Below are 26226 nucleotides of genomic sequence, written 5' to 3' on the forward strand. Positions count from 1 at the left end.
TTCCTATGGGTTGGTTTCTAAAGTTATTTGTTTCTGTTGGTTTTTAGTCATGTCTTGTTTTGTATGCTTGATTATTTTTTTATAGAAAACTAGAAAACATATATGAAAAACTCTAGAGATAATTTTCCTCCAGAAAGGGTTCATTTTTATGTCTGAAAGGAAGTTAGGCTAGGAGCATTAGCAATCTTAGATCACCATAATCCACTCAGTGCTTTAAATTACTTGAATCTGGGCTTTAACTCCTGTGATGGGTAGTGTAGTCCCAGTTTACCTTACTTCTAGGGTTGGCCCTACACAGTTGCAATCAAAAGTCTAGGATTTTGCCCATATTCATCTCTACCCCCGGCAGCCTGACTACCTTTTGCCTCCCTATTTCCATGAACCTATGAAAATGCTGCTTAGCCTCAGATACTCCTCATAGAATCTACGAGTATTTCTAGGGAATAAGCAGCACCGAATGCCAGGCTTACTTCTCTGGGCTTTCCTTCTCTCCTGGATCTTGGTCCCATAATTCTTCACTGCCTTGGTAGCCTTCCAGTCCCTCAGACAGTTTTATTTTGTTTTGTACTTTTTGAGCTGTTCTTGGTTGACAGGTGCATTTGAAACAATCCATTCCACCATATGGGAAAGTAAACTCTTCTTTATTACTCACTTTGTCCCATGTTACCCAGCGTATGGCTTTCAGCACTCTCTATATCCTCACCAACCCCTTTTTATCCAAACAAGAACATAGGCTTTGGGGTTGGAGAGGTTTATGTTCAAACTGTGGCTTTACCTCTACTTACAGTTATATGGCGTTGGACAAGTTATGTAGCTGTTCCCCCCATAATTCATTTGTAAGATAAGGCAAGTAAAACCTGTTTCAGGATCATTGAGATTAAATAATATGGGCAACGTGTTTAGCGCAATCCGTAGCACACAGTAATGTTAGCCCTTATTGAGCATTATTATCACTGCTAGTTCTATTAAAACTAATAAATAAGTCACCCTATCTGCGAATCTGATCAGTCTCTTCACTCTTTGGTGAAATATGTGTAGACATTTTCACCTTCATAGCTTGTTCACACTAGCCTTCATTTTCCCCTTTTCCTAATGTAATCCAACACATTCTTCAAGCTCTAAGATGGAGTTCAAGCTCCCCCAAAGGTATGCCCAAAATTCAAAATCCATGCTAATATGTATTTGCTCTAATTCCTATTCATTTTAGCAGCATAGTTTATCAACGATTCCCTAATTCTGTGTTAGTCTCTTACCAAAAGTAGATTACAAAGTGTTTATAAAACTGGCCAATAACTCATACCCTCCGTAACACACTCAGTATAGCACCAAACACATAAGAGTTTCTCAAGACATGTGCATGGTTCAGTACTGAAAAAAGTTCTTCATATGCCATAGATGCAGTAGAAATTAATACTGGAAAGCACATAGGATGGGGCACAGAGGGACAAAGGTAGAAGAAAAGGAAATGAGTATATAAGCACATCAGAAAAGAAAATATTTCTGGTAAAATATTAACTTAAATCTTCTACCTTACGTATAACTTCAACTAACCTAGTTGCATTATTTTAAAATGACAACTCAAAGTCCAAAGTTGCATTTTTACAGTTCAAAGTTTAGAGTTTAACAGGAACTTTTTGGTTCCTTTGAGAAGGTCCTTCTTTTTCCCTAAGGGGAAAAAAAAAAGTAAAACCCTAACTAGTTCAAGAAGTTGGCAAATAGTGATCCATGAAAGAATACCCCCTAGGTATCAGTCATTAAAATTGTAATATCCTGCTTTACTTGTATTCAAAATGATTTGCTCATGAAAATGAGAACAAAATAAATATTTAAAACACATACTTTTGTGTAACAGGACCTATGGTTGCAATTCTTTGACATTTTTTGAGTCTTTAATTTTTTTTTATCACAAGTACAAAAGACATACTAAATTGTCTCTGATAACACAGTAACTTTAACTACCTTAATTTTTTATAAAGATTATTTCTAAAGGTTTCATGCTATTCTTACAAGGCACCGTTTTAGTATATTTTCTGCTTGAATATCACTTTCTTCCAACCAATACTAAAGTAACTATACTACTAAAATAACTATCAAGTAAAAATAGCTCACTCTAGAAATCATCCCATCTCTGACAATTTCTGCCTCCATTCCCCATTTTACAACCTGGTATTTTATTGACAAAAACTTGTGTTTTGCCATTTGTGAATAGAATAATGCATTTTAGTGACTGTATATTTACAACAAAATTTTCCTTTTAGCAACTGACAGTGTCATTTAGTGCCCAAATATCATGTGCGAAGAGTATGCTACATTATACTCAAGGTCATTTACATTTAAGTAAGATGTGATACCTAATGTTGGTGTATTTGAGATTTTGAGTTTTTGAACCCCTGCTGAAATAGCCAAATGTGTAGCAGAAGGAGCTAAAATGTTGAGATTTTATTTTATTTTTTTTTTTAAGATTTTATTTATTTATTTGACAGAGAGAGACAGAGCAAGAACACAAGCAGGGGGAGTGGGAGAGGGAGAAGCAGGCTTCCCGCTGAGCAGGGAGCCCGATGTGGGACTCGATCCCAGGACCCTGGGATCATGACCTGAGCCGAAGGCAGACGCTTAACGACTGAGCCACCCAGGCGCCCAAGATTTTATTTTCATAACCTCAGATGAGTCAATTCAAATTACTAGATGGAAAGAACAAGTACCCAAGTACTTTATAGACAAATGACTGTGCACACGAGTAATTTTGATTTTTGAGGGGAAGAGGCGAGATCTCTTTTAGGTGTCAGAAACAGCAGGGACTATGAAACAATTGTGGCAACACTGAACCATTTGTATAATACAAATAATCAGGAAAAGGAGAAAGCAAGGGAAAAACTTAATTCAAGATGTGAATAAACACCTGAAGATGGTAAATACAGAACAACTAATTTCTTAGAGGACTATTCTGGCCATCCCATCCGAGTATAGGAAACACGACTACATGCTTTCTCAGCCAGACATTTCAGGGTGACAATGTTTGCAAGTGGAGAAAGGCCTTGCATTTGACATACACAAACAACAGCTTACCCACAGCATTGTAGAGAGGCTCTCCGGTTAACTTGTCCCAGACTACAGTGGTTTCCCTCTGGTTACTGACACCAATAGCTGGAAAGAGAAGATTAAACAGAAGGGAATACAAGTCAAACAAGTAGAAAACTACTTCAGGAGAATAATTCTCATGTGTTTTGTTTTGTTTTGTTTTTTTACAGGCATAACTAAACATAACAATTCGAGAAAACATCTGGCACTTTTATTGTGGTATTGAATATACTGTCTGTGAGTGGCTCCGGGAAAAGTAAATACCCACTGTCGAAATACCCACTGTCAAGTGCTTCTTTTTATTTCTGCAAAACTGCTTCCCACTTCACTATGAGCACATGGACAACATGGATTCAGATCAATATCTCCCAAATGAAAGGCTCCCAGGTTAGCTTATAAAAAAGGGAATGCACTAATTCCAAATTTACAATACCCAATTTATAATTCTTCGGAGACCAATAATCACCTCGTCCATTTATTTACGAATTGCTATAGGCAATTTCCGTCTGGGGGCATGCACGCGCGCCTGCATTTTAAGAAAACAACTACAGATCAAATCCTTCGCGCTGGGCAACCTCCTACTGTGGTTCTTTAGAAATTGTTTTGTTTCCATATTGGAATATGTTCTAAGACATATGAATTTGAATAAGGCATAAATACAATATGTGATGGCATTTACATTATACTGACCTTCACATGACTCAAATGCTGTAGTTACAGTTATTTTAGGTAAAAATACTAATCCATTCCATTTTATTCAACAGCTTGATTCAGCTAAATCAGAGGTTCTCAGACTTGGCTGTACATTCGAATCAACTGGAGAGCTTTTAAAAAAAAAGTATCCGTGCCCAGGCCATGACCCAAACATTACAATTTAACAGACAGGGGTAGGAGCTGAACGTTAGTATTTTTCTTTAAAACTCCCCAAGTGATTCTACTGTGCAGCCTGGGTCAAACACACTGGCCTGAAGGATCGAACTCTCTTCTCTCAGAACGTAAGATGAGGACCGACTTTAAAGGCTATATAATCAATAACAGGTCTTCCACTTAAATTTCCCCCAAAACCATTCGTCACGTGACCATTCAGACAGAGCTTCCAGGGACAAAATACTCACTACCTCTCGAGGCAGACCAATCTTTATTCACAACTTTGTTATTTAAAAAAAAAAAATCCTACAGATCTTAGCTGTAGTCTTTGGAGATACATGGAAGAAGGTTAATACTTCTACATGCGAGCCTTTCACAACCTTGAGGCAGCTATATTGTCCCCCGGGGTCTTCTCTTCCCATGTAAGCTAAACAGTCCAGTTTCCTTCTGCTACTCCCACCATATGGCATGGTTTATTTAGTTTTATTTTAAGTAATCCCTATGCCCAGCATAGGGCTCAAGTTCACAACCCCAAGATCAAGAGTCAGATGCTCTCCCGACTGAGCCAGCCAGGCACCCTTCCATGTGGCATGATTTAAAATCCCTTCACCACCCCTCCTAGGAACACACAACTTTGTCCATACTGTTCAAATTGTACACCCAGAATAAAACACAACAGGAATGTTCGGACCAGCACAGAGCTGAGGGGGACCAATAGTTCCCTTGTTCTAAATAATCTTCTTTTTAAAGCTCAAAACAACAGTTTATTTTTAAAACAATACATTAAAATCTAAATAAAAAACATAATTACTTAGATTTTACTTTAAGGAGATTTTATGTGTAATAGAGAACAATGAAAACTGGCCTATGGAGAATGAGCAATATGTATTTTTTTTGAGGTCTATAATTGACATTAGTTTCAGGTACATAACATGATTGGGTAGGTGTATACACTGTAAAGAAATCATAGGAAATCTAGTATCCTCCTGTCACCATACAAAGTTACATAACTTGCAATACAATATTGTTGACTATAGTCGCCATACTGTACAGTATATCCCCATGACTTATCTATTTTATGACTGGAGCTTGTATCTCATCCCCTTTCTCCCATTTTGCCCCCCTCCCACCCGCAAACACCACTCTGTTCTCTGCATCTATGAGTTTTGTTTGTGTTGTTTTTTAAAATTCCACATAAAAGTAAAGTCCTACAGTGTTTGTCTTCCTCTGTCTGACATTTCACTTAGCATACGCTTAAGGTCCATCCATGTTGTCACAAATGACAAGATTTCATTTTTTAATGGCTGAATAATATTCCATTGTATACTCCACTCATCCGTCAATGGACACTTTGGTTGCTCCTATCTTGGCTATTGTGAATAACTGCAATGAACATAAGGGTGTATCTATCTTTTCGAATTAGTGTTTTCATTTTCTTTGGATAAATACCCAAAAGTGGACTTGCTGGATCATGTGGTAGTTCTGTTTCTCCTTTCCTGAGGAACCTGCATACCGTTTTCCCCAGTGGCTGCACCAGTTTGCATTCCCACCAACAGTGCACGAGTGTTCCCCTTTCCTCCACATCCTTGCCAACAGCTGTCACGGTCTTTTTGAGAATTGACATTCTGACAGGTGTGCTGGGATATTTCATTGTGGTTTGGATTTGTATTTCCCTGATAATGCGTGATGATGAGCATCTTTTCATATGCCGGTTGGCCATCTGTAGGACTTCTCTGGAAAAATGACATTTGGGTCCCGTGATCATTTTTTTAATCAGACTGTTTGCTATTGTGTTGTAGGAGTTCTTTGTAATTTTGGATATTAACCCTTTATCAGATATAGGATTTACAAATACATTTTCCCATTTAGTAGGCTGCCTATTTTGTTGATGGTTTCCTGTGCTGTGCAGAGGCTTTTTAGTTTAGTTTTTGATTACTGATTCAAACTCTTTGCTAATGTTTGGCCTATTCAGATTTTCTATTTCTTCATGATTCGGTCTGGGAAGATTGTAGGTTTCCAGGAATGTATCAGTTTCATCTAGGTTGTCCAACTTACTGACCTAGAATTGTTCATAGCATTCTCTTATGATGCTTTGTATTTCTTTGGTATCAGTTGTAACTTCCTCCCTTTCATTTCTTATTTATTTGAGCCCTTTTTTCCTTAGGGAGTCTAACAGTTTATCTAAATAACCTTTATCAAATGCAAATTTACTTACTAGAACACCTTTTCTAAAGGTATAAAGATGACTGACGGTCTACTTCAAGAAACTTAGAGTCACAGGGTAAAAGGAAGAGATTTGGGGGCATTTCCTTAAAAACAGAAGACACTAATGTTTGTAGGAATAAAGATGGAAGACCAAGGAGAATGTGCAGAAGGGGCAGGGGAGCTGGAAATCAATGGGACATGGTCTTGATTCTTGTAGTGACAAGAGGGGATGAGATTAATGCATAGGTGGAGGGAGGAGCCTCCAGAAGGACAGAAGGCTATTGCTTTCCTTGTGATGTGGGGAAGTGGGTAAGAGTTTTAGGTATTAAGTACAGGAATAGGAAATGAGGAATTAAGCCCTCAGAGCCTCAGTGTTCTCTGTGAAGTAGCACACAAGGTTATCTGCTCAAATGGGCTCAGGCAAAATAGGATCATGAGTTTGGGGCACTATTCAATTAGAGCTCAGGCTCTGAAGCCAGACTGTTAGGGTTCAAATTTGAATTCCTGTTTCCTAGCAGCATGATCCTGGATCTCAATCTGTTTTATCTTCTGTAAAACAGAGGTAATAGTTCCCACCTAACAGGGTGAGAATGAGGAATCCCTGAGTTAACGCGTACTACGACAGTGCCCGGCACATGGTAACTGCTTACTAAATGTTCCTTTTTGCTTCCATTCATTGTCATCAATATTATTATTTTTAAGTAATTAATTTATTTTAGAGAGAGAGAGAAAGCACGAGCAGGAGGGGCAGAGAGAGAGAGAGAGAGAGAGAGAGAGAGAGAGAGAGAGAGACTCTAGAGCAGACTCCACACTGAATGTGGAGCCCAACTCAGGGTCGATCCCACGACCATGAGATCATGACCTGAGCCGGAACTAAGAGTCGGTCACTTAACCGACTGCACCACCCAGGTGCCCCTCATTGTCATCAATATTATTGAGGAGAGGTTGGACTAATAGTTGCAGAGAATGGGACTGAGCTAAGCAGGACACATAAATGAATTGCCCAGGAGTACTGGGGGCACAACAGAGGCCAGAGAACTCAGTGGGACCTCAGCAATGGACTGCTAAATTGGAATACTGTGAACATGATAGTTTTAGTGACAACTTCACACTGTGGGATCACAATGAATTCATGGTCCAGTAGAATCTCCCATTCTTCCCCACTACATTAATTTTCCATAAACAGACCGGCGGGGCTCGCTTAGCTATAGTCTCTGAATCACTTTCCTCTGCCCTTTGGGTTACCCTTCTTTATTGGCTCATTTTAACTTATATTCAGAATATAATCTAGGGCTATTTTCTATCTGACTCATTGGTCACAGGTTCCTCCCTGACCACTCCTTCTTTCCCTTCTATCTTAATTCAGTTCCTTTGTGTGAAGTAAAATTGCTTTTCTTGCAGACAAAGTCCAGCAAGAGAGCTTCTCAGGGTTCTCCTGCAGCCATAAACATATCTCCATTACTGGTTTCTCCTCAGGGCACACAGGCCTTATAAGGTACCTCTGAACTTTTTCAGTGTTCCAACTTCTTGTCATTTTTACCCTAAAGTCCTCTGTATTTTTTTAAGATTTTCTTTTTTTTTTTTTTTTTATGTGGAGCTTGAACTCATGGCCCTGAGATCATGAGTCACATGCTCTACCTCACTGAGCCAGCCAGGTACCCCTGTGTTTTGTTTTTAAAGAAAACTTTTCTAGGGCATCTGGGTGGCTCAGTCAGTTGAGCATCCGATTTCGGCTCAGGTCATGATCTCAGGGTTGTGAGATCGAGCCCCATGTTGGGCTCCCTGCTCAGCGGGGAATCTGCTTCTCTCCCTGTCCCTCTGCTCCTCCCCCCACTTGTGCTTAAAAAAAGAACAAAAACAAAATTTTACTAAATTCTACCTCTGAAACTAGTAATACAATATATGTTAATTAAGTTGAATTTAAATAAAAGATAAAAACAAAACAAAAACAGAACTTTTCTGACTGCTGATTCCAGCACCCATGCTTCTCTTAATAGTGCCTAATTTTCATTCCCTCTTTCTCAGAAGTACACATTGAGGTTATGTAATTCTCCACCTTGGGTTTATCTCCCATTTAGGAGCATATGAGAAGTTACATGCATAAAGTATATATGATTTCCTGGCCCCACAGTCTTTTAGTTATAGATACTATCATCATTGACATATATAAAACCCAATGTAGTACACTGTATCTAGGAGGTTCATGCTTCACCTGTACATTCCTTCTCAAGAGGTATTTTTCTCAGCTATGAGCACTTCCAGTAAAATTAACTAGTTAAATGCTAACCTCAGAATCTCTGGTTCAATTTTGCTTAACATTGCCTGTGAAAAGTTATAATGACAGTTAAGAAAATATACTTAGAAAAAGCCTTTGGAAATACTGCAGGGTGTTATAACTGTTGTTGGTAGAATTATGGACGGTAGGCATCCTTATTTAAAAATAAAATCAGGAGCACCTGGCCGGCTCAGTCAGTAGAGCATGCAACTCTTTGATCTTGGGGTCGTGAGTTCAAGCCCCGTGTTGGGCCTAGAGCCACTTCAAAAATTAATGAAAATAAAATCGTAACTTATAATTGGAACATGTTTTTAGGGGGAAAAAAAAAAAAACCAACCCTAAAATCACCCAAAGCGAAATAGTAAGAGCCCCGGAGGGAGACTCTGGGGCTACTAAAAATGCCACGTGGAAAGAGGTCTAAAGCTTTGTAAGAAAAACAGTCTCTGGAAAATGTGTGCTTGAGGCATCTTATAACAATTGGAAATGAGATGCACCACAGCTGGGAAGCTATTTTGGAGAATAAGATGTCTTTCTGAGACCCCCTGAGAGTAGATAGAAGACAGAAATATGTGTGGATATGTTTGGCAGGGCGAGGTAGTGGATGTGGGGGGTTTCCCTTTTCTCTAACAGTGTGGTAATGACTTTTGATACAAGAGAATTTAATCACTGAAAATTTTATGCTCTCGGTTTTTTTAATTTCTTTTTTAAAGTAATCTCCGTACTCAACCTGAGGCTCGAACTCACGACCCCAAGATCAAGAGTTGCATGCTCTACCAACTAAGCCAGCCAGGTGCACCTATGTTCTCAGGATTATAGCGGCGTATGTTGTGTTTTGCTTCTATCACATGAGGATGAATGAGGGTATCTGGAACTTTAATTCTGTATATACTCTGTAGCTCCTTCAGCCCAGTCACAGGCAAACAGAGCTTCCCAACTCTTTAAGGAAAGAAGCAGCCTATTTACTTGTCTTGGACTCCTGTGTGCGGTTGAGCTGGAGAGTGAACTTTAGTTTTGGTGACACTGTTCATCCAGACCTGAAATCCACAAAGTTTCTGGTGCAGGACAACTAACACCAATCAAACTAGAATTTGCAAAAGAAATACAACCAGCTAGGGGCACCTGGCTGACTCAATCAGGGAAGCATGTGACTTGATCTCAGGGTTGTGAGTTGGAGCCCCATGCTGGGTGCAGAGAGGTGTAGAGATTGCTTAAAAATAAAAATAAAATCTTTAAAAAAAAATAAATAAGGGACACCTGGGTGGCTCAGTCAGTTAACCATCTGCCTTCAGCTCAGGTCATGATCCCAGGGTCCTGGGATCGAGTCCCGCATCGGGCTCCCTGCTCAGCGGGGAGCCTGCTTTTCCCTCTCCCTCAGCCTGCCGCTCCCCCTGCTTGTGCTGTCACGCTCTCTCTCTCTGACAAATAAATAAAATCTTTAAAAATAAATAAATAAATAAAATCTTAAAAAAAATACAACCAGCTATGATAAACTCTTAATGATTTTTTAAAAGATTTTATTTATTTATTTGAGGGAGGGAGGGCGGGGGGGGGGGAGAGAGAGAGAGAGAGAGAGAGAGAGAGAGAGAGAGAGACAGAGAGACAGAGAGAGAGAGAGCGCGTGCGCACAAACAAGGAGAGGCAGAAGGAGAAGCAGGCTCCGGGCTGAGCAGGGAGCCCGACGCGGGGCTCATCATGACCTGAGCCGAAGGCACACGCTTAACCGGCTGAGTCACCCAGGCGCCCCTAAACTCTTAATGATTAACAGGTAAGACTATAAATAAATTGCTCTTCAGCTGGAAAATCTGATTTATTTGCTACACAGGAAGTAAAAAGTGAGGTGGTTTGAAAAACAAAAAGTGAGGTGGTCTGTGAAGTTACCAGTGTGGCTCAGGAAAATGAACACCGTTATCCAATAACAGACAGCTACCTGACCTCCAATAAGTCCTTTTCCCTCATTTGCAGCTAGGTTTAGGCTGCAAAAGCTGTGAGAACAATTCAAGGACACAACCAACCACCACTTTGATGCACGACTCATCTAAAACTTGTTGAATGCAGCTCTAAAAGAAGTCTGAAGCACTTCCACATAGATGTAGGGACAAACAAGGGTAGGATATTCCATTCATTTGTCATTGCATTATCACGTGTCTCCCTCACTTGGCTGTTAGCCGCACGACCCTATTCGTGCTCCATTGTTTCCCCAGCATAGCCAGCACGTGAAGTGTGCTGAATGAAAGGTTTTGATAACATTGTCTTTTTTTTTTTGAAGGTGTATCCGTTTATTTGAGAGAGACAGAGAGCACAAGCAGGAGCGGCAGAGGGAGAGAGAATCCGAAGCAGATTCCCCGCTGAGCACAGAGCCTGAAGCAGGGCTCGATCCCACGACCCTGAGACCCCGACCAGAGCTGAAACCAAGAGTCCGACGCTTAAACAACTGTGACCCAGGTGCCCCTGGTCCAGTCTTTTTTAAGTAAGTTTTATTAATACAAATAGAGGAAAGTCTGAAAACAAATTCAAAGGTTCTCCTCAGCATCTCCACCAAAATAAATAAATAATCAAAGTTTCAACTCAGGAGTGTTGGTAAATCTCAGAGCCAACAGGATGTGAATCAAGGCACCCTCACCACCAACTGATGGCTGCCCTTATGTAGAGTCAAACTAGCTAAGAGGGCGCCTGGGTGGCTCAGTGGGTGGAGTCTGCTTGAGATTCTCCCTCTCCCTCTGCCCCTCCCCCTGCTCGTGCTCTCGCTCGCAAATAAATAAATCTTTAAAAACAATAAAACTACTTGGAATTAATAGGGATCTGTAATAATCTGACACTCTCAATTATTTCGGGGAGATTCTCTTTGTGACATGCTTTGATTCCAACCGCCCTCCCCCAGCTGTTCCCCAGTCTATCTGGGAGCTCCAGCAAAAACCCCAAGCATCATCTTTGACCCATCACTTCCCCTGACAGCACTACTCTATTACCCTGACTTCCCATCTATCAACTTCTGCCCCCTCTCTTCACCTCCCCCACTACCACTGTCAGTCAAGTCACCATCCTCTTTCTCAGGACTTCCACGGCAGCCTCTACACCGGTCTCCCTGTGTCCACACCCAGACCTACACGACTTCACCACACTGTAGTGAGGAAGTTGTCTTCAAACTGCAGGTCAGATCCTGTCATCCTGTCACCTTGCTTCAAACCTTCTCACGGCCAGCCCCCTGTAATACTAAGAATAACAACACCCAAACTCCTAACCATGGCTGACAAGGCCCCATCCGTTTCCCCAATTTCTGCTCCTACTGAAACCCCTGCTGCACCCCTGCCCTCACCCTTCTTTTACTCCACTTTTGACACGCTGGCCTTTTTCTGACCCAGAAACAGGCCAAGCGTGTTCCCACCTCAGGACCGTTGCACATGCTGCTTCCTTTTCCTCAAACATTCTTCTCCCAGCTATTTGCATGGTTGGCCCCCTTTGGCTTGTGAGACCTCGGCAAAAGTGTCACCTCCTCAGAGAGGCCTTCTCTAGCCATCTAAACTAAAGTAAGCCTCTCTAGGCACACCCTACTGTGTCACTCAGTTTCAGCTTCTGCATGGTACTTCTCAGTATCTGAGATCAGCTTGTATTTGTCTGCTCTTACTGTTGGGCTCACACCCACCGGAATAAAAGCGTCATGAGAACAGGGACCTTAATCTTCCCATTTATTGTTGCATCCTTGGTTCACAAAGAATTGCTTGCTACTGCACAGGCACTCGGTTATGTGCTGAATGAAGGAATGAGTGAATTTGATTGAGATAATCATACATGGAGAAAAATATTTTCTTAGAAATACCTTTTATGTTGGAAATATCAATATTGAGTTGTCCAAGTTTCTCACATGTTTTCTCTATACACTCATAGACAGACTGCAGAATCTCCTTAGGGTCTTGTTCCACCCATCTTTGAACAAAAGAATGTATCTGGTTAGTCCACAAGAAAGCAGTACAAATGTAATTTACTTCTCTAGAAATGTGCACTTATGAGGGTGTGGCTGGCGCATAAATCAAAGAAAATTACATTAGTAAAGGAAAGCATCGCCAATATTCTAAACAAATGATTTAAACAAAAGCCCATTTCCCTTACATTTTTCTTATTCTTCATATAGTAATTAATCATTTGAAAGAAGGCAAGTAATGACCGCAAGTAGCAGATACTCTACCTACTTTTAAATAATTTTTTCAAATTCAATAAGAAATGAGTTCCCCAATTCTTTATATCCTGTGGCTTTGATGAATTTTGATAAACCGTTCGCAGGCATTCACTAGTCACCAGCTATTTCTAAGTAGATTGAAATATATATATTACTCTTGGGATGGATGGACTGATTGATCTACTTATTTACTTATTTGTGTATGTACTTATTTATTTATGAAGCAAAATGAATTCTGAAAAGTCAAAGAAGTATACTAATCTCTTTTGCCATTTTTCTCCCGAACGATTTTGTGAGAATTTAAGGGAAAAAATTTAAGTTTCTTCCAGTAATTATTTCATGTAGACAAGGGCTTGCTCCCAGTTCTCAGACCCAATCCTGGTGCCATTTTGGTAAGGTACAAGGACCTCAGAAAGATCAAAGGCTCATAATAAATGACAAGGAAGAGAAATGTGGAAAAAACAAATAGCAATTGAGGAAAGCCACAAGTAGAAAGGACCCAAATTTTAAAAGTCCTACCCTACAATCTGCAAGTACAAGGGAATTCCAAATGCCTTTCTTCTTGGCCTTCCTTGAGCCTGACTGGCTTTCCTGAGCTTTGAGTCGTCTCTAAATTCTTTTTCTAAAAACCTAACCTCCTTCCACATATTTCTAACTTCCGTCCCTTCAAGACCCAGGTGCTTTCTCTCCAAACTGCACTGGGATTAGGTCTGTGGACAGTCATTCTAATGCTAGTACCACATCAATAGCTTTTATTATTAAAGTAATTCTCTAAAATGCAGGAGATCATTTTTCATGGAAAGAAAATACCAAAACTTGGTAGGGCATCAAGTTTTTTTTTCTTTCTTAAATTGAATTAAATTTTAAAGTAAAACAAAACAGATTAAAAGTATACAATTTGTTGAATTTTAACAAATGTATGTGTCCATCCAACCAACACCCCACTCAAGATATAGAATTATTCCTGTCACTCCTGAAAGTTCTTTCATGCCTCTTTCCAAGTCAATCACATACTCCACAGGCAACCGATTTTTGGGTTTCTATCATCTTCGATTACTTTCGTCTCTTCTTATTATCTCAGACATAGCCATGTAGTATGTACTCCTTTGTGTTCAGCTTTTTTCATGTTTCATGGTATTAATACGACTCAACCATGTTGTTGCACGCATCACTTCATGTTTTAAAATCTGCCTCATGGTATTTCACGGTTATTCATTCTACGATGACCGACATTTGGGTTGTTTCCAGTTTGGGCTATTATGAATAAAGCTTCTATAGACATTCATGTATGTCTTTCTACAGCCATATGCTTTCTTCTTTCATTTCCCTTGGATAAATTCCTAAGAGCAGAACCTGCAGATACATGGCTGATTTCCTAAGAAACTGCCACAGTTTTTCGAAGTGGGTGTATCATAAACATCATTAAATTTTAAATAATATACTTAACATCCTATTCAATTACAACTAACTACATATGCACATTATTCCCAAGAAGGATGACTTTAGCATTCGATGGTAAGAGATGTGAATGCTTATACTCCAATCAGCAAAGCAGTGTTCACCAAGGATGGACACAGAACTAAATGCCTTCAAAGTCACTGTGGAATTTCCGATATTTAATACTCCTTTGCCTTACTACTTTATTATCCCTTCCTTTCCTGTCACTGAATTCCCAAGCCATCAATCACCCACGTGTTTTTGCTGAGCCACCAAGGTATTGTTTCTTTCCTTGACTAAAAACCTATCTCTCGAGTCTTCTCAGGAGGGGTTTGGTGAAGTTTGCTTTACAAGGCCAGAGGGCTGGTAAGGGGAGATGGATTAATAAAAAACATGAGGTATCTTTTACATATTAAATCAGGAAACGTACCCTTCTCTTGGAAACTCTTGTTTTATTTCCACTTGATGATGACTAAGTAGTTCAGCTGTTTTTGAATTGAAAACCTGAAAAACATATTGCAACGTTAGGGTGAAAATGCATGTAGAGAGCAAAGGTGTTCAAAGCTATTCAGCAGCTTAAGTTCTCAGTCACTGACAGAAAAAGTCCGATCAGATGAAATGCCACACAGGATGTTTTACCTTCTCTTCTGATAGAATCACGATAAAGAGAAATCTATTGAACGTGAAGCTAAAGGGACAATTCCTTATTCTTTAAAACAACAACAACAACAACAACAAAAAGACTGGCTCCAGGTGTAGAAAATTGAATACATCAAGCAATTAATAGCACGGATCTCAAGGGAGAAAGGAAAACCAAGAATAAGAGAGAGGCGGCAAAATGCTGATGATAATGGTGTAAGGTTCCATTCTGCTTCCATCTTGGATATAGAGACACAAAGAGTCATAGATGCCCAGGCAGAGAAGGGCACTGCATAAATTCCTTCAGAGGGAAGTGCAGCAATGCATCTAGCTCTTTTAAAGGTAAGCAGAACCCTATCAACAAGGGGAAAAGTGTTTCCTGCCATCCATCCGGCTGAGTGTGCTCCCTGTGACATATAGTGTCATGGATTGTTGACTTTTGGTATAAAACATTTAAACCAATGGATGAAAGCTACCAAAGAAGTGCTCTACAATCCTCTACAATTTTACTACTACTAAAACAATACTTAAAAAAAAAAAAAAACAGGGTGACTGGGTGGCTCAGTCAGTTAAGCATCTGCCTTTGGCTCAGGTCATGATCCCAGGGTCCTGGGATTGAGTCCCACATCAGGCTCCCTGCTCAGTGGGGAGCCTGCTTCTCCCTCTGCCTCTGCCTCTCTCTCTCTCTCTGTCTCTCATGAATAAATAAATAAAATCTTAAAAAAAAACTTAGCCACCCTTTCTCATAGACATTCTTTTTCACCTGTGTGTACGTATACTTGAGTACCAAAGTCCTTAGGCTTTCAGAGTCAGGATTCATATTTTAATTAAACTCAATTTCTGAAATCACTGTAATTACAGTGGTAAAGTTACATCCAATTAGGTAAGAAAGTGTGTCCATGGCTAGGTTTCCTGTGGGAGAAAATTACCTGCTCAATGCAGTCTGTGAAAAGGAAAGTAAGAAGAGAAAACACACCATGAGCGGCTGCCGCCCTCCCTCCCCAGCACACTATCTCCCTTTCGGGAGGAAGTGATAAATATAATGAACGCAAGAAGGTAAAGTCTCAAGTCCTTGGAGGAGATAAAGTATCTTACAAGTCAAAGGTTAACTTGACATGTCGTAAATAAAAGGCACTTGACAGAACCCCAAATAATATCCCCCTAATTTATTTATTTATTTTTAAAGATTTTATTTATTTATTTGACAGAGAGAGACACAGCGAGAGAGGGAACACAAGCAGGGGGAGTGGCAGAAGGAGAAGCAGGCCCTCCCCGCAGAGCAGGGAGCCCGATGCGGGGCTCGATCCCAGGACCCCGGGACCATGACCTGAGCCAAAGGCAGACGCTTAACGACTGAGCGACCCCGGTGCCCTCCCCCAATTTACAACTTAGCATTGGGGTATATCTCTAGGATGTTCACTCCATTTGTCCTATTTTTAATTATCGCTAGGGCCTAGAATAGTGCCTGGCATAGGGCTGACAATAAATATTTGTTGAATGTCTGAAAGAAATATGGTCTACCAGATACTTTTTGGGAGAAAAATTATCAAATCAAATGAGAAATGGTTATGTGACAGAAAATCTCTAATAGGAAACCACAGTTGTATTATTTTTATCCATACTACTTCTGCTCCCAGGGTCTACTCACAAATCCCCAAAGGACTCTGAGTTAAGAGACAAGGTGTCCCTTGTCGGCTGGATTTATAAACACCTCAATAGCAGACCTGGAGTAGGATCCCTGTTCCATCATCTAGTAGTTTTTACTAGGCTAACTTCAGGACCCTTATACTAATAATGGATTTGTAGGCCTTTGGAATAGGCAGAGAAAAGGGAAGAAGTTTGGTAAATTCCATTTGGCTTATTAGACCATGATGCTGGTGATCACACAGCATTTGGATGTAACAGGATGGAGCCTGGACCTCCTTACTTTTTCAGAGTTCTGAAACTGTGCAGAATATAGACACCACCTTTAGAGGTTTAGGAGCTGACCCTGTGCAACACTTCCAAGTTTATGGGACACTTTCTAGGTATTTTTAGAATCATCAACTTTCCTACTGCAGCACTGTCCAACATAATGCAAACCACTTATGTAATTTTAAGTTTTTTCATAAAAAAAAAAAACAGTGAAAAGAGGCAGGTGAAATTAATTTTATTAATGTTTTATTTAGGCCAATATACCTAAAAAAATTATCATTCTGACATGTGATCAACAGCAAAAACTATCAATGAGACCTGCTACTTTCTTTCGAAGTAAGTCTTTGAAATCTGGTATATATTTTATGGTTACGGTCCATCTCAATTTGGACTAACCACATCAAAAGTGGTCAATAGCCACATGTGGCTAGCAGCTATTGTACAGGACAGTGAAGTTCTGCAGTACTGTTTTTCTTGTACATCCAGGTTCCTGTGAAGAGTCTTAATGGCTGTCCATTTGTCTGCAGATGGACAAATGTACAGAGAAGGCTAACGATGCTTCCACAATACTTTCTGCCTGGAGGGTTACGAACTCTATATGAGAGCACAGTGCCCAGTAGCGAGAATGGTAGTCTGATGTTTTCCAGCAGATTTCAAAAGCCACTGTCAACTAGAGATGGCGGTGGCTATATAGTTTTATAAAAGTTCTAGCATGCTCATTGTTTAAAACTCATTAGGTGGCAAAGGAGAAAGACCTCAAAATTACACAGAGGTTCCTCACTTTTTTCTCCCTTTTCAGATTTGAAATTCACCAAATGTAAAAGTCAGTTAAAACTTCAGATGCACAACAGCACAGAATCGAAGGCTCTCTTTAAGAAAATTAATTAAAAGGCATATTTGAAGGCACAAGGAGTCTATGCTTCTTGGAAGAGATCTTTGAGATCCTGTGGGCCAGCATTTTCAAAATGTGCTCCTTGCATCTCCAGGACCCTTCAGATGCTGGGAAGGAGGGACAGGGAGCTCCAGCTGAGCCTCTGGGCCACGCCATACCTCAGAGTTCACATTTTATCGATTTTAGCTTCCAGATTTAGGCCCTTTCAGAAAAGAGCTTAACAATGGAGTCCTATGGTAAAAAACAAATGATTACACAAACTGAAACCCATGGCCCTAATGTAATGCTCTCATACATTCCAAAGTGAGCTCCAGAAGACTGGATAATACTCACAAACAGGACTAAACTCTTAAGTTTTCTGAATGCCAGTTCCGTGCTTTTCCAGTACAAAACCATGCTAATATGAATTACGATCTTTTCATCCTCCATTAAGTGGCAGCAAATATGGAGTTTTAGGACATAAAAGGAGAAAGGACACCTCACCCAGACTCGTGGGAGTCAGAGAGAGGGGCTATCAAAAGAGGAAAGCTCTAGGCTAAGACTTAAGGTGGACTGGAAGGGGGTGCGTGTGGGCCTGGGAAGGGATGGGAGGTGAGGCTGAGGCGGGGGCGGGGGGCAGCTACCACGTGTGTGGGGGGGTCCAGGTGAGAAAGCTGAGGGCTGCAGTCAGAGGGGGAGCAGCAGTGAGAAGCTGAAGTGCATTGCTGAGAGAGATTTAATTTAGGATATAAGCAATTAGATGCATCAAGGGCTTGAAGGGGGAGGAGTAAAGGAAAAGGAGGGACATTCAATGGATGACGGGACAGGCCGGCAGAGGCAGTGTTTACAAGACAAGGGATAGGGTAGGAATAGTCGTTGTGGCACACAAAGGGGTTAAGGAGATCGCAGAGTTCATTTTAGATAATGTGTTGTTTGGGGTGTTATTCAGGCATAGACGTAGAGATGCCCAGTGGGCAGTTGCTTATGTTGTAGGTCATCAGCTTAAAGAAGGAGATCTGTTCAGGTCACAAACCTGGAACTAGTAGATAGGTAAGTCCTGGAGATCTAACACACAGCATAGTGATTAGAGCCAACAACATTGTATTATAAACTTCAAAGTTGCCAAGAGACTAGATCTTAATTGTTCCCACCACAAAAAAGAAATGATAACTCTGTGACATGATAGAGGTATTAATGCGACTGTAGTCATTGTATTACAATACATATGGATCAAACAACACCTTGTATACCTTAAACTTATGCTATGTTATATGTTGGTTATATTTTAATTTTAAAGAGAGAGAGAGATCTGTTTGCAGAATTTTGTGTTGGGCAGAGAGGCAGATGAGAACTTCACGCTTGGTGTAACACGGAGGCAAAGAGCACTGGCCTGGGATGCACACAGAGCTGGGGGTGCGGGGTCAAGCTCCAGTCCTGCTCACATCAGCGGTTTGACTTTAACTTTTCTGAACCTTGACTTTTCCAGCTGTCAAAGGATTAAATGGAAGAATTTATGGAAAGTATTTCACACAGGGCAGGCACACAGTATGCATCCAAATGATGAGACCACTGCTGGTGCTGCCATGACTATTTTCATTACTGTTACTGCTGTGGTTTTTTGTTTGTTTTTCAAGATTTTAATTTATTTGTTTGACACGGAGAGAGAAAGCACAAGCAGGGGGGGAGCGGCAGGCAGTGGGAGAGGGGGAAGCAGGCTTCCCGCTGAGCAGGGAGCCCGATGCGGGGCTCGATCCCAGGACCCTGGGATCCTGACCTGAGCCGAAGGCAGTCACTTAAGGACTGAGCCACCCAGGCGCCCCCGTTACTGCTGTTACTACCACCAGCCGACAGCATGACTGACTGGTGGTAGTGAGGGTTCAAAGCCACCCGTGCTATATTCATCTCTAAGCCCAAATCACTTATCAGTTCTAGACCGTTTTATGGGGAGGGCAATTACAAACTGAAGAGAGGTTAAAAGAAAAGGGAATCGCGACCATCGAAGTTCTGAATGATACTGAAGGGACACCTGGGTGGCTCAGTTAAGCGCTGGACTCTTGTTTTCAGCTCAAGTCATGATCTGAGGGTCCTGGGATGGAGTCCATTGCAACGGGCTCCCTGTTTCACGGGGAGTCTGCTTCAGATTCTTTCTGCCTCCCTCTCCCTCCCCCTCTGCTCCTCCCCCTATTCCTGTGTGCACACGTGTGTGTGCATGCGTGCGCGCGCTCTCTCTCAAGAAATAAAATCTTAAAAATAAAAAAAAAAAACCGAAGAAAGAAGTGAATGTAGGAAAGGAATTTAGCAGTGCAGGTACACAGCACACCCCCCCAAAATGTCATCACTACTGCTGCTGCTACTACTAATGCTTATTATTATTATTATTATTATTATTATTATTAGGGCTGCTACTACTATTACCTTCAAGTGGTAGAATAGTCACCAGCTCTCTAGTCACCACTAAGCCTAATTCATGACTCAATTCCAGCTTTAGGGAGAGGGATGGCTTAAAAAGCAAAGACGCAAGGAAAATTATCTTTATAAAAAACTATTTAAGAAGGACTTTCTGAAACAATGCAGGCCTTCCTTGTCTTAGAAGGAGACCAGTAAAGAAACGACATGCTGTCCTGACTAAGAAACTGTCCCTTGGGGTTCCAAAATGAATTCACTTATCCTTGCTCACTCATCCTATGACTAATTCAGCCAGCCCATCATAAACATGCACATTCATTTCCCTCCTCACGTGATTTCCCCACTAGCCTACGCTTTTACACCACACTCAGCTGCACTATGTGACAAAACATTTTTCAGGAATGTAAACTCCCTCTCTAGAACTCTATGATACTACATACATTTGAATGACCTAAAATAAAAATACTAGCTACAAATATATCACATTGACAACTTGACCACAAAAGGCACATTGGCATCTTCCAACAAGCTACAAAAGTAAGAAAAACATGGCAAATGACATATTTTTCTTAAAAAATGAAACCATATTAAAAAGCATATACTATATCTAACACAGCTATGGTTCCCAAATTAGACTTTTTCCAAGACTCCACAAATTTTACCCTTCCTAAGTCTTCCAATCCTAGAGTTCTAGTCAACACATGTGAAGGGCTCGGCTGTCACCATGTAATGAGCACCCACTACATGCGAGGTGCTGTGTTAGGCTTTGGGGAGGAAAAACCAGATACTGTCCTGCCCTCTACGGAGCTCAAAATTGAAAGCTCTTAACATGCAATGTTTATGGGAGACAAGAGAACTAGTAGTATAGGGGGGTGGCAGCCTGTGATGAGATAAGTGTTCTTGCCATTTGCGTAAGGTGATGGGCTAGAAAATAAGCCAACCTAGTGGAAAAAAGAAAACACAAAAGAAATACAACTGCAGTGATCACAACAGTGGCCTCATTCCGCCTAGGAGCCAGATTAGTTTTTACCAAATTTACTGTTCATTAGTTCCCGGCCCCTCATGGGTGCTTAATGAATATGTGTCAAATAAAAGAAGGAAAGCGGAGGGGCGCCTGGGTGGCTCAGATGGTTGGGCGTCTGCCTTCGGCTCGGGTCATGATCCCGGGGTCCTGGGATTGAGTCCCACATCGGGCTCCCTGCTCAGTGGGAGCCTGCTTCTCCCTCTGCCTCTCTCTCTCTCTCTCTCTCTCTCTCTCTGTCTCTCATGAATAAATAAATAAAAATCTTAAAAAAAAAAAAAAAAGGAAAGCGGAAATCCGTCCCTAAGCCTTACGAGATCTCGAAGTATGATGGAACAACTGGGGCCAAGACAATGATTCCGGCCACAGCAAGCACAGAACTACAGTTTGAGCCATGCTTTGGAGATGCTGGCTATTGGAACAAAATGGTTGTGCAACCATTATCCATGGTGACTACACCTGAGCCCTGCCCAGGACCCATTGAATCTGAGTCACAAGATGATCAAAACCAGCAAGACTTATTCAAAGGCGATGTTTTGTTTTGACATATTGCGAAACCAATGTTTGCATATGTTTTTCTTGGTGAAGATTCATCTGTGATTGTAATCAGAACAGACACCTGAAAGGTGGGTAAGTGGCCTTCCCCAGCCAGGAAGCCTAGGGCAGGAATTAGGAGGACCAGCTTCCGAATGTCACAGACCTGGCCTTGAATCCTAGTTCCACTGGTTACTCTGTGACCTTGGGCACCATCTTCAGCACAGTCCAATCACCTAGGGAAAGGAACTTAATAATACTACCTACAACACGGTTGTTAGGAGGATTAAATGAGATAATGCTGGAAAAAATCCTCAACTGCTGCATCCAACACATTTCAAGTCACAACACATTCCAAGCCTTTGCTTTTTGTAACATCCAGCTTAATGGGGGAAAAACAAAGTTACCAAATTAAAGAAGGAAGTTGACTGTTTCAAGTGAAACTTTGGTCTTCTAAAGAAATGGCCCCTCCTTAAAACCTGTTACACTGATTCTTTTTCCAAGAAGTTCCTATTCTGTAATCTGAGTAATCATGTGCCAACCCCAGTTCACTTTCCTATCAGACAAGTATGAAATTTTTCCTTTGGCACAAAGCCTACGCATAGGGTGCAGGGGGGACTCTGACAACTAGAAATGAGCATGTTCTAAAATGGCAGGTCTACTACTAAAATAGAAGAAATTAAATAATCAAACATACCCAAGTCAGGAAGTTTTAAGATTTTTTAGCAAGGTTAAAAAAAAACAACAACCTGGAATCAAAATTCAGTTAACCTATTAAAGAGAAATAAACATCTATTCGATAACTATGTAGCAAGAGCTCCCTGCAGACAAAACATGCATTCATTTGCTGTGTTGACCAAGATGTTTCAAGGAATACAGAGACCTAGACTTCAAAAGAGGTCTCTGCTCCAAAGTACAGGCATGTAATTATAATACAGAGCAGTGATAAGAGCTAGGACTAGAGGTGTAAGAAAAGTAGTATAGGAAGAGGTGGAAATTCCAAAGGTTTGAGGAAGACCTGCTAGGAGATGGCAGTTGAGGCATTATTTGGAATTTCAAGCAGCAGATCTGGGGAACAGGGGAGGAGGCAATTCGCTCGGATGAAAGAGCATGAATAAAGAAATCTTGTGTCCATCATGGGAGAAAGCTAACATTGTTAGCGCTGAAAAAGGAAGAAGAAAGCTTGCAGAGGTTATGGGTCTTGTAAAAGTCGAATGAGGTATGCAAATTTAATGAATAATGGTCAGGAAATTATTCAAACACCTTTAACTTTATAAGGTTCCTTATGACAGTTCATATCCCCGTATTCTTTCCTGAGAAGGTAAGCAATGAGTTTTGAGTCATAATTATAACACGGAACAAAACGACTGGAACAATTCCTGGGAATCACCTTGGGATTGAAGCACTTATTCGGCAAATCTATTATCTGCATTTTGCAGGGAGTGGTTTAGCAACCACTTTCCTTATAACCAAAGAAGAAAACACCTCGCTGAACTGTTCCTAAGTTCTGTTTGACTTCACACATGATCTCTAAGTCTTTTATGTACCTGTGAGGCATGCTTTCATAGTTGTTTCTCAAAAAGCAGAAAACTTAATCGATCAACTTTTATGCATCATTCTATAAGCAGGATGGGAATCTTCTGAATTTGCCACTTTAGCTTACTCAATGGGATCATGCCATAACAGAGCCCAGTAAAGAGAACCCAACTTCGGGGGGGCTTGTGTTGTTCACGTCACACACTGAACAAATGAGTGTGATAACATGAAGTTGATGAATTCTTCCCCTACCAATGCAGAAAGATGCCTCTTGGGCAGAAGAATCTGAGGAACAACCTGCAGTAGATAAAGAAGATTGCGGGCTACATGGACAGCAAGAGTGAAGAGTCAAAAGGAAGACAAGCACAGTAAGGCTGGCTCCTAAAAAGGAAGCCTACAAAGTTATGAAATACTTTACCCATATTCACAGAGGGCAAAAGCCATATAAACTTGAGAACAATCGCCATGTTGAATTTGGCCCCCACCGTGCTTTATGAACTAGTTGCCAACATTTAAGAATAGAAGGATTTCACTGAAAACTCTAGACTATCAGCTTTTCTTAAGGAATTGGAACATCTGGCAACACTGGGCTGGTGTTCCTGCTTGGCAACTGTAGGCTGTCCCCTTGGCCTGAGTCTGCTCTCCAACTTCTACCTGGCTGGAGCCTGCGGGCATTTGTGTGGGCAATTCTTGAATAGGATTTCAAAAGTTAACCCACAGTTAACACACATGTCTTAATGGTCTTTCTTAATTTGGGGAGATGGTAATGATGATTGTGTATTTTATATATTAATCAAATCCAGTTACACAGACTATCTTACTTATGATTCAGGATTACTTTACAAACAATTATATGAAAATAAGACAAAGTGAAACCTGCCCTGGGTGATCAAAAGATAAGCAATGTAAGAGACAGTAGAACTACAGCTTGGCAGCTCAAACCAGGGTAAGTCATTAAAGAAGATTCAAACTAAAATTGGACTGAAAGCTTTTCACTTTATACAAGAGAGACAAGTATCAAAATGAAGGCACAAATGCAGGTTTTAGTCAAGTGGTCAGCTCAACAGGACTTGGAAAAAAACGTATAAACTTTATATATAATGTATACATATATGTACATATATAAATAGTGCACGAAAAAATGATTTGAAGACAGAGCTAAATAATCATTCAATAATTACATCAACCTGTCAAGTGAGTCAAATGTCCCCTGAAAGCTTGAGTTCTTAACCATTTATTTAAATTACTTGTAAATTATCTTACTAAATTCGGTGTGTATCAGTTTAAGAGCAAGTTTCCTAATTGCACAAAACATATTAATAAGCAGAGTCCCTTAAATAGCACTCCGTTGTGATAAAACTGCTGTCATCCATGGTAAATAAAAAGAGAAACAGAATTTTCCCGTCACTTTATGCTGTGAAGCACGGAGAAAACCATCTGTTTGTAACCCGCAAAGTATCCAGAACTGAAATTTTCGAGTCTCCGAAATTAAGTAAAGATGCTGGTAAAAGCAGTGTAGTGTGACTTTTTCCTAATGTGTTCAGCGCCCCCCCACACACCCCCACCCCACCACGCCGGCATTCCACCTTCTGCAATTTCTGTGGGAGAGGATGACAACGCATCATCACGCCAATACTATATTCGTTTTACTGCTCCAAAGGACGCTGTGTTAGGCTACCAAAGCCGTGACACAGCTTTCGCCCCATCCAAGGACGTCCTGCGCCCCGCAGGCCAAACGCTCCTGGGGAAGCCCGCAGTAGCGGTCAATGTGGCCACCTGTCCCTGGCTGCAGGCGGGCCGCTCTGCACGGATGCTCGGCGAGTCCCAGCTCCCTTTGGGGGTGGAGTCCCCTATTAGTAGGTGACCCGGCTCCACCACCAAGGCCGGGGCTGCTCAACTCGGCCGCGGGGGTCGCGAGAGGCCGAGGTCCCCCAGGCCCACGCAGGGCAGCTCCAGCGTGGCAGGTCCCGCTCTGGGGGCCTTGGCCTCCACCCTTTGCCTAGCTACCGGGGGCCCGGGGTCGGAGAAGGCTCAGGATGGGGACTCGACAGCCAGCCCCGAGGTCCCTGGGCTCCCGCCTCGGCTCAGCGCCTCCTCAAATGTCACCCTGGGCTCACCAAAAAGCGCGTTGAGCTGGTGCCCTGGTCCACTGCCCCCACCAATGGCCCCAAAACTGCTTTCTTCGCGGCTGCCATGAAACCAGCTTCGGGTCAGCGGGCTATCGCGGCCCGTTTCCCGGGTGACGGCGGCGGGCGGGGGAGGGGCAGGCGGCGAGCAGGTAAGGCGAGACAGCGTGCGAGGGCAGAACGCTCGGACCGCGCTCCAGGCAGCCCCTTTACCCGCGCGGAACCTTCTCACCCCGCCCCTCCGACCCAGGCCCCGCCCCCAAACGCGTTCCCCACGACTCCGGGGGCGTGGCGGGGGGGGGGCGCTGCCTGCCGGGCCAGCCAATTAGCGAACGCGGAAAGAGGCGGAACGTTCCGACAATCAGAGGGCGGTGAGACGTCACGGGGGCGGGGCCTGGGCGCGGCGGAGGCGGTGGCCCGCGCAGCTAGGTCACGTGGGCTCCTGCGACCCGGCGGCCGAGCCATCCAGCTGCTGGGCCGGGGGCGGAGGCGGGTGCTATCCTTTGGCTGGGAGCGCTGCTGGCCGGTGAAAAGGGCACAACTCCCAACCCGCGCCCTGGGGCTTCCTCCCGCGAATGGGTCCCAGAGTCCAGAACTGCTGGTTCCTCTGGTGGGCTGTGAATCGCTCTTAAGACTGACCTGGTCAGGCCTTCCCGCGCTTCCCACGCCCCGCCCACCTCCCCTCTCCTTGCCCTGAATAATTCCCCGTGCGGGAACTGGCCCAATGTAGTGTGACATCTGGGAGCACGGCGAATCCCCATCTTTGTATGCTTTTCAGGGACGAGGAACGCGGAAGTTCTTTCGGTTTAGCATTTAAGGGAAGAGTGCAGAATCAAGCTTCCCGGGTTCCTCAGTTGACAATTAGGCATCCGGCACCTCCCTGTCCTGATGCACCCTTCCTCCTCGCTTGACCTCACTCGGGTGTCCCCTCCCTTCCACGCAATTTCCTCTCCCTCCATTAACTGCTCTACATTGCAAAGGGAGAGGAAAGGGGCTCTCTCATTTGACCTTGAATTTACCTTGCCAGGATCCTTTTGAGTCCTATGTTTCAGGGGCTTTTCAAACTTTGAATCAAGACCCAGTGAGAAATAGTTGACAACTCCAGGTGTGGGTGTGTGTGTGCGCGCGCGCATACATTTATATTTA

General features: G+C 42.2%; 1 protein-coding gene across 8 annotated transcripts in view; it reads right to left on the minus strand.

The window, feature by feature from the left end:
* GK (glycerol kinase) overlaps positions 1 to 25300 on the minus strand; it is a 75275-nt gene extending 49975 nt beyond the window's left edge. For 3 of the 8 annotated variants that reach the window (XM_027607812.2, XM_027607811.2, XM_027607813.2), the window contains exons 1-4: positions 25072 to 25297; positions 14464 to 14537; positions 12240 to 12346; positions 3067 to 3144 (exon numbers count right to left, since the gene is read on the minus strand). In XM_027607812.2, coding sequence (XP_027463613.1) covers positions 3067 to 3144; positions 12240 to 12346; positions 14464 to 14537; positions 25072 to 25149 — 337 coding nt within the window. In that variant the 5' untranslated portion in view covers positions 25150 to 25297. Of the gene's footprint in view, positions 1 to 3066; positions 3145 to 12239; positions 12347 to 14463; positions 14538 to 25071 lie in introns of all 8 variants that reach the window. The other 5 variants (XM_027607817.2, XM_027607810.2, XM_027607815.2 and 2 more) reach the window with 4 other exon arrangements.
* Positions 25301 to 26226: the final 926 nt, after the last annotated feature.

Source organism: Zalophus californianus, chromosome X, assembly GCF_009762305.2.
Source record: "Zalophus californianus isolate mZalCal1 chromosome X, mZalCal1.pri.v2, whole genome shotgun sequence".
NCBI lineage: Eukaryota > Metazoa > Chordata > Mammalia > Carnivora > Otariidae > Zalophus > Zalophus californianus.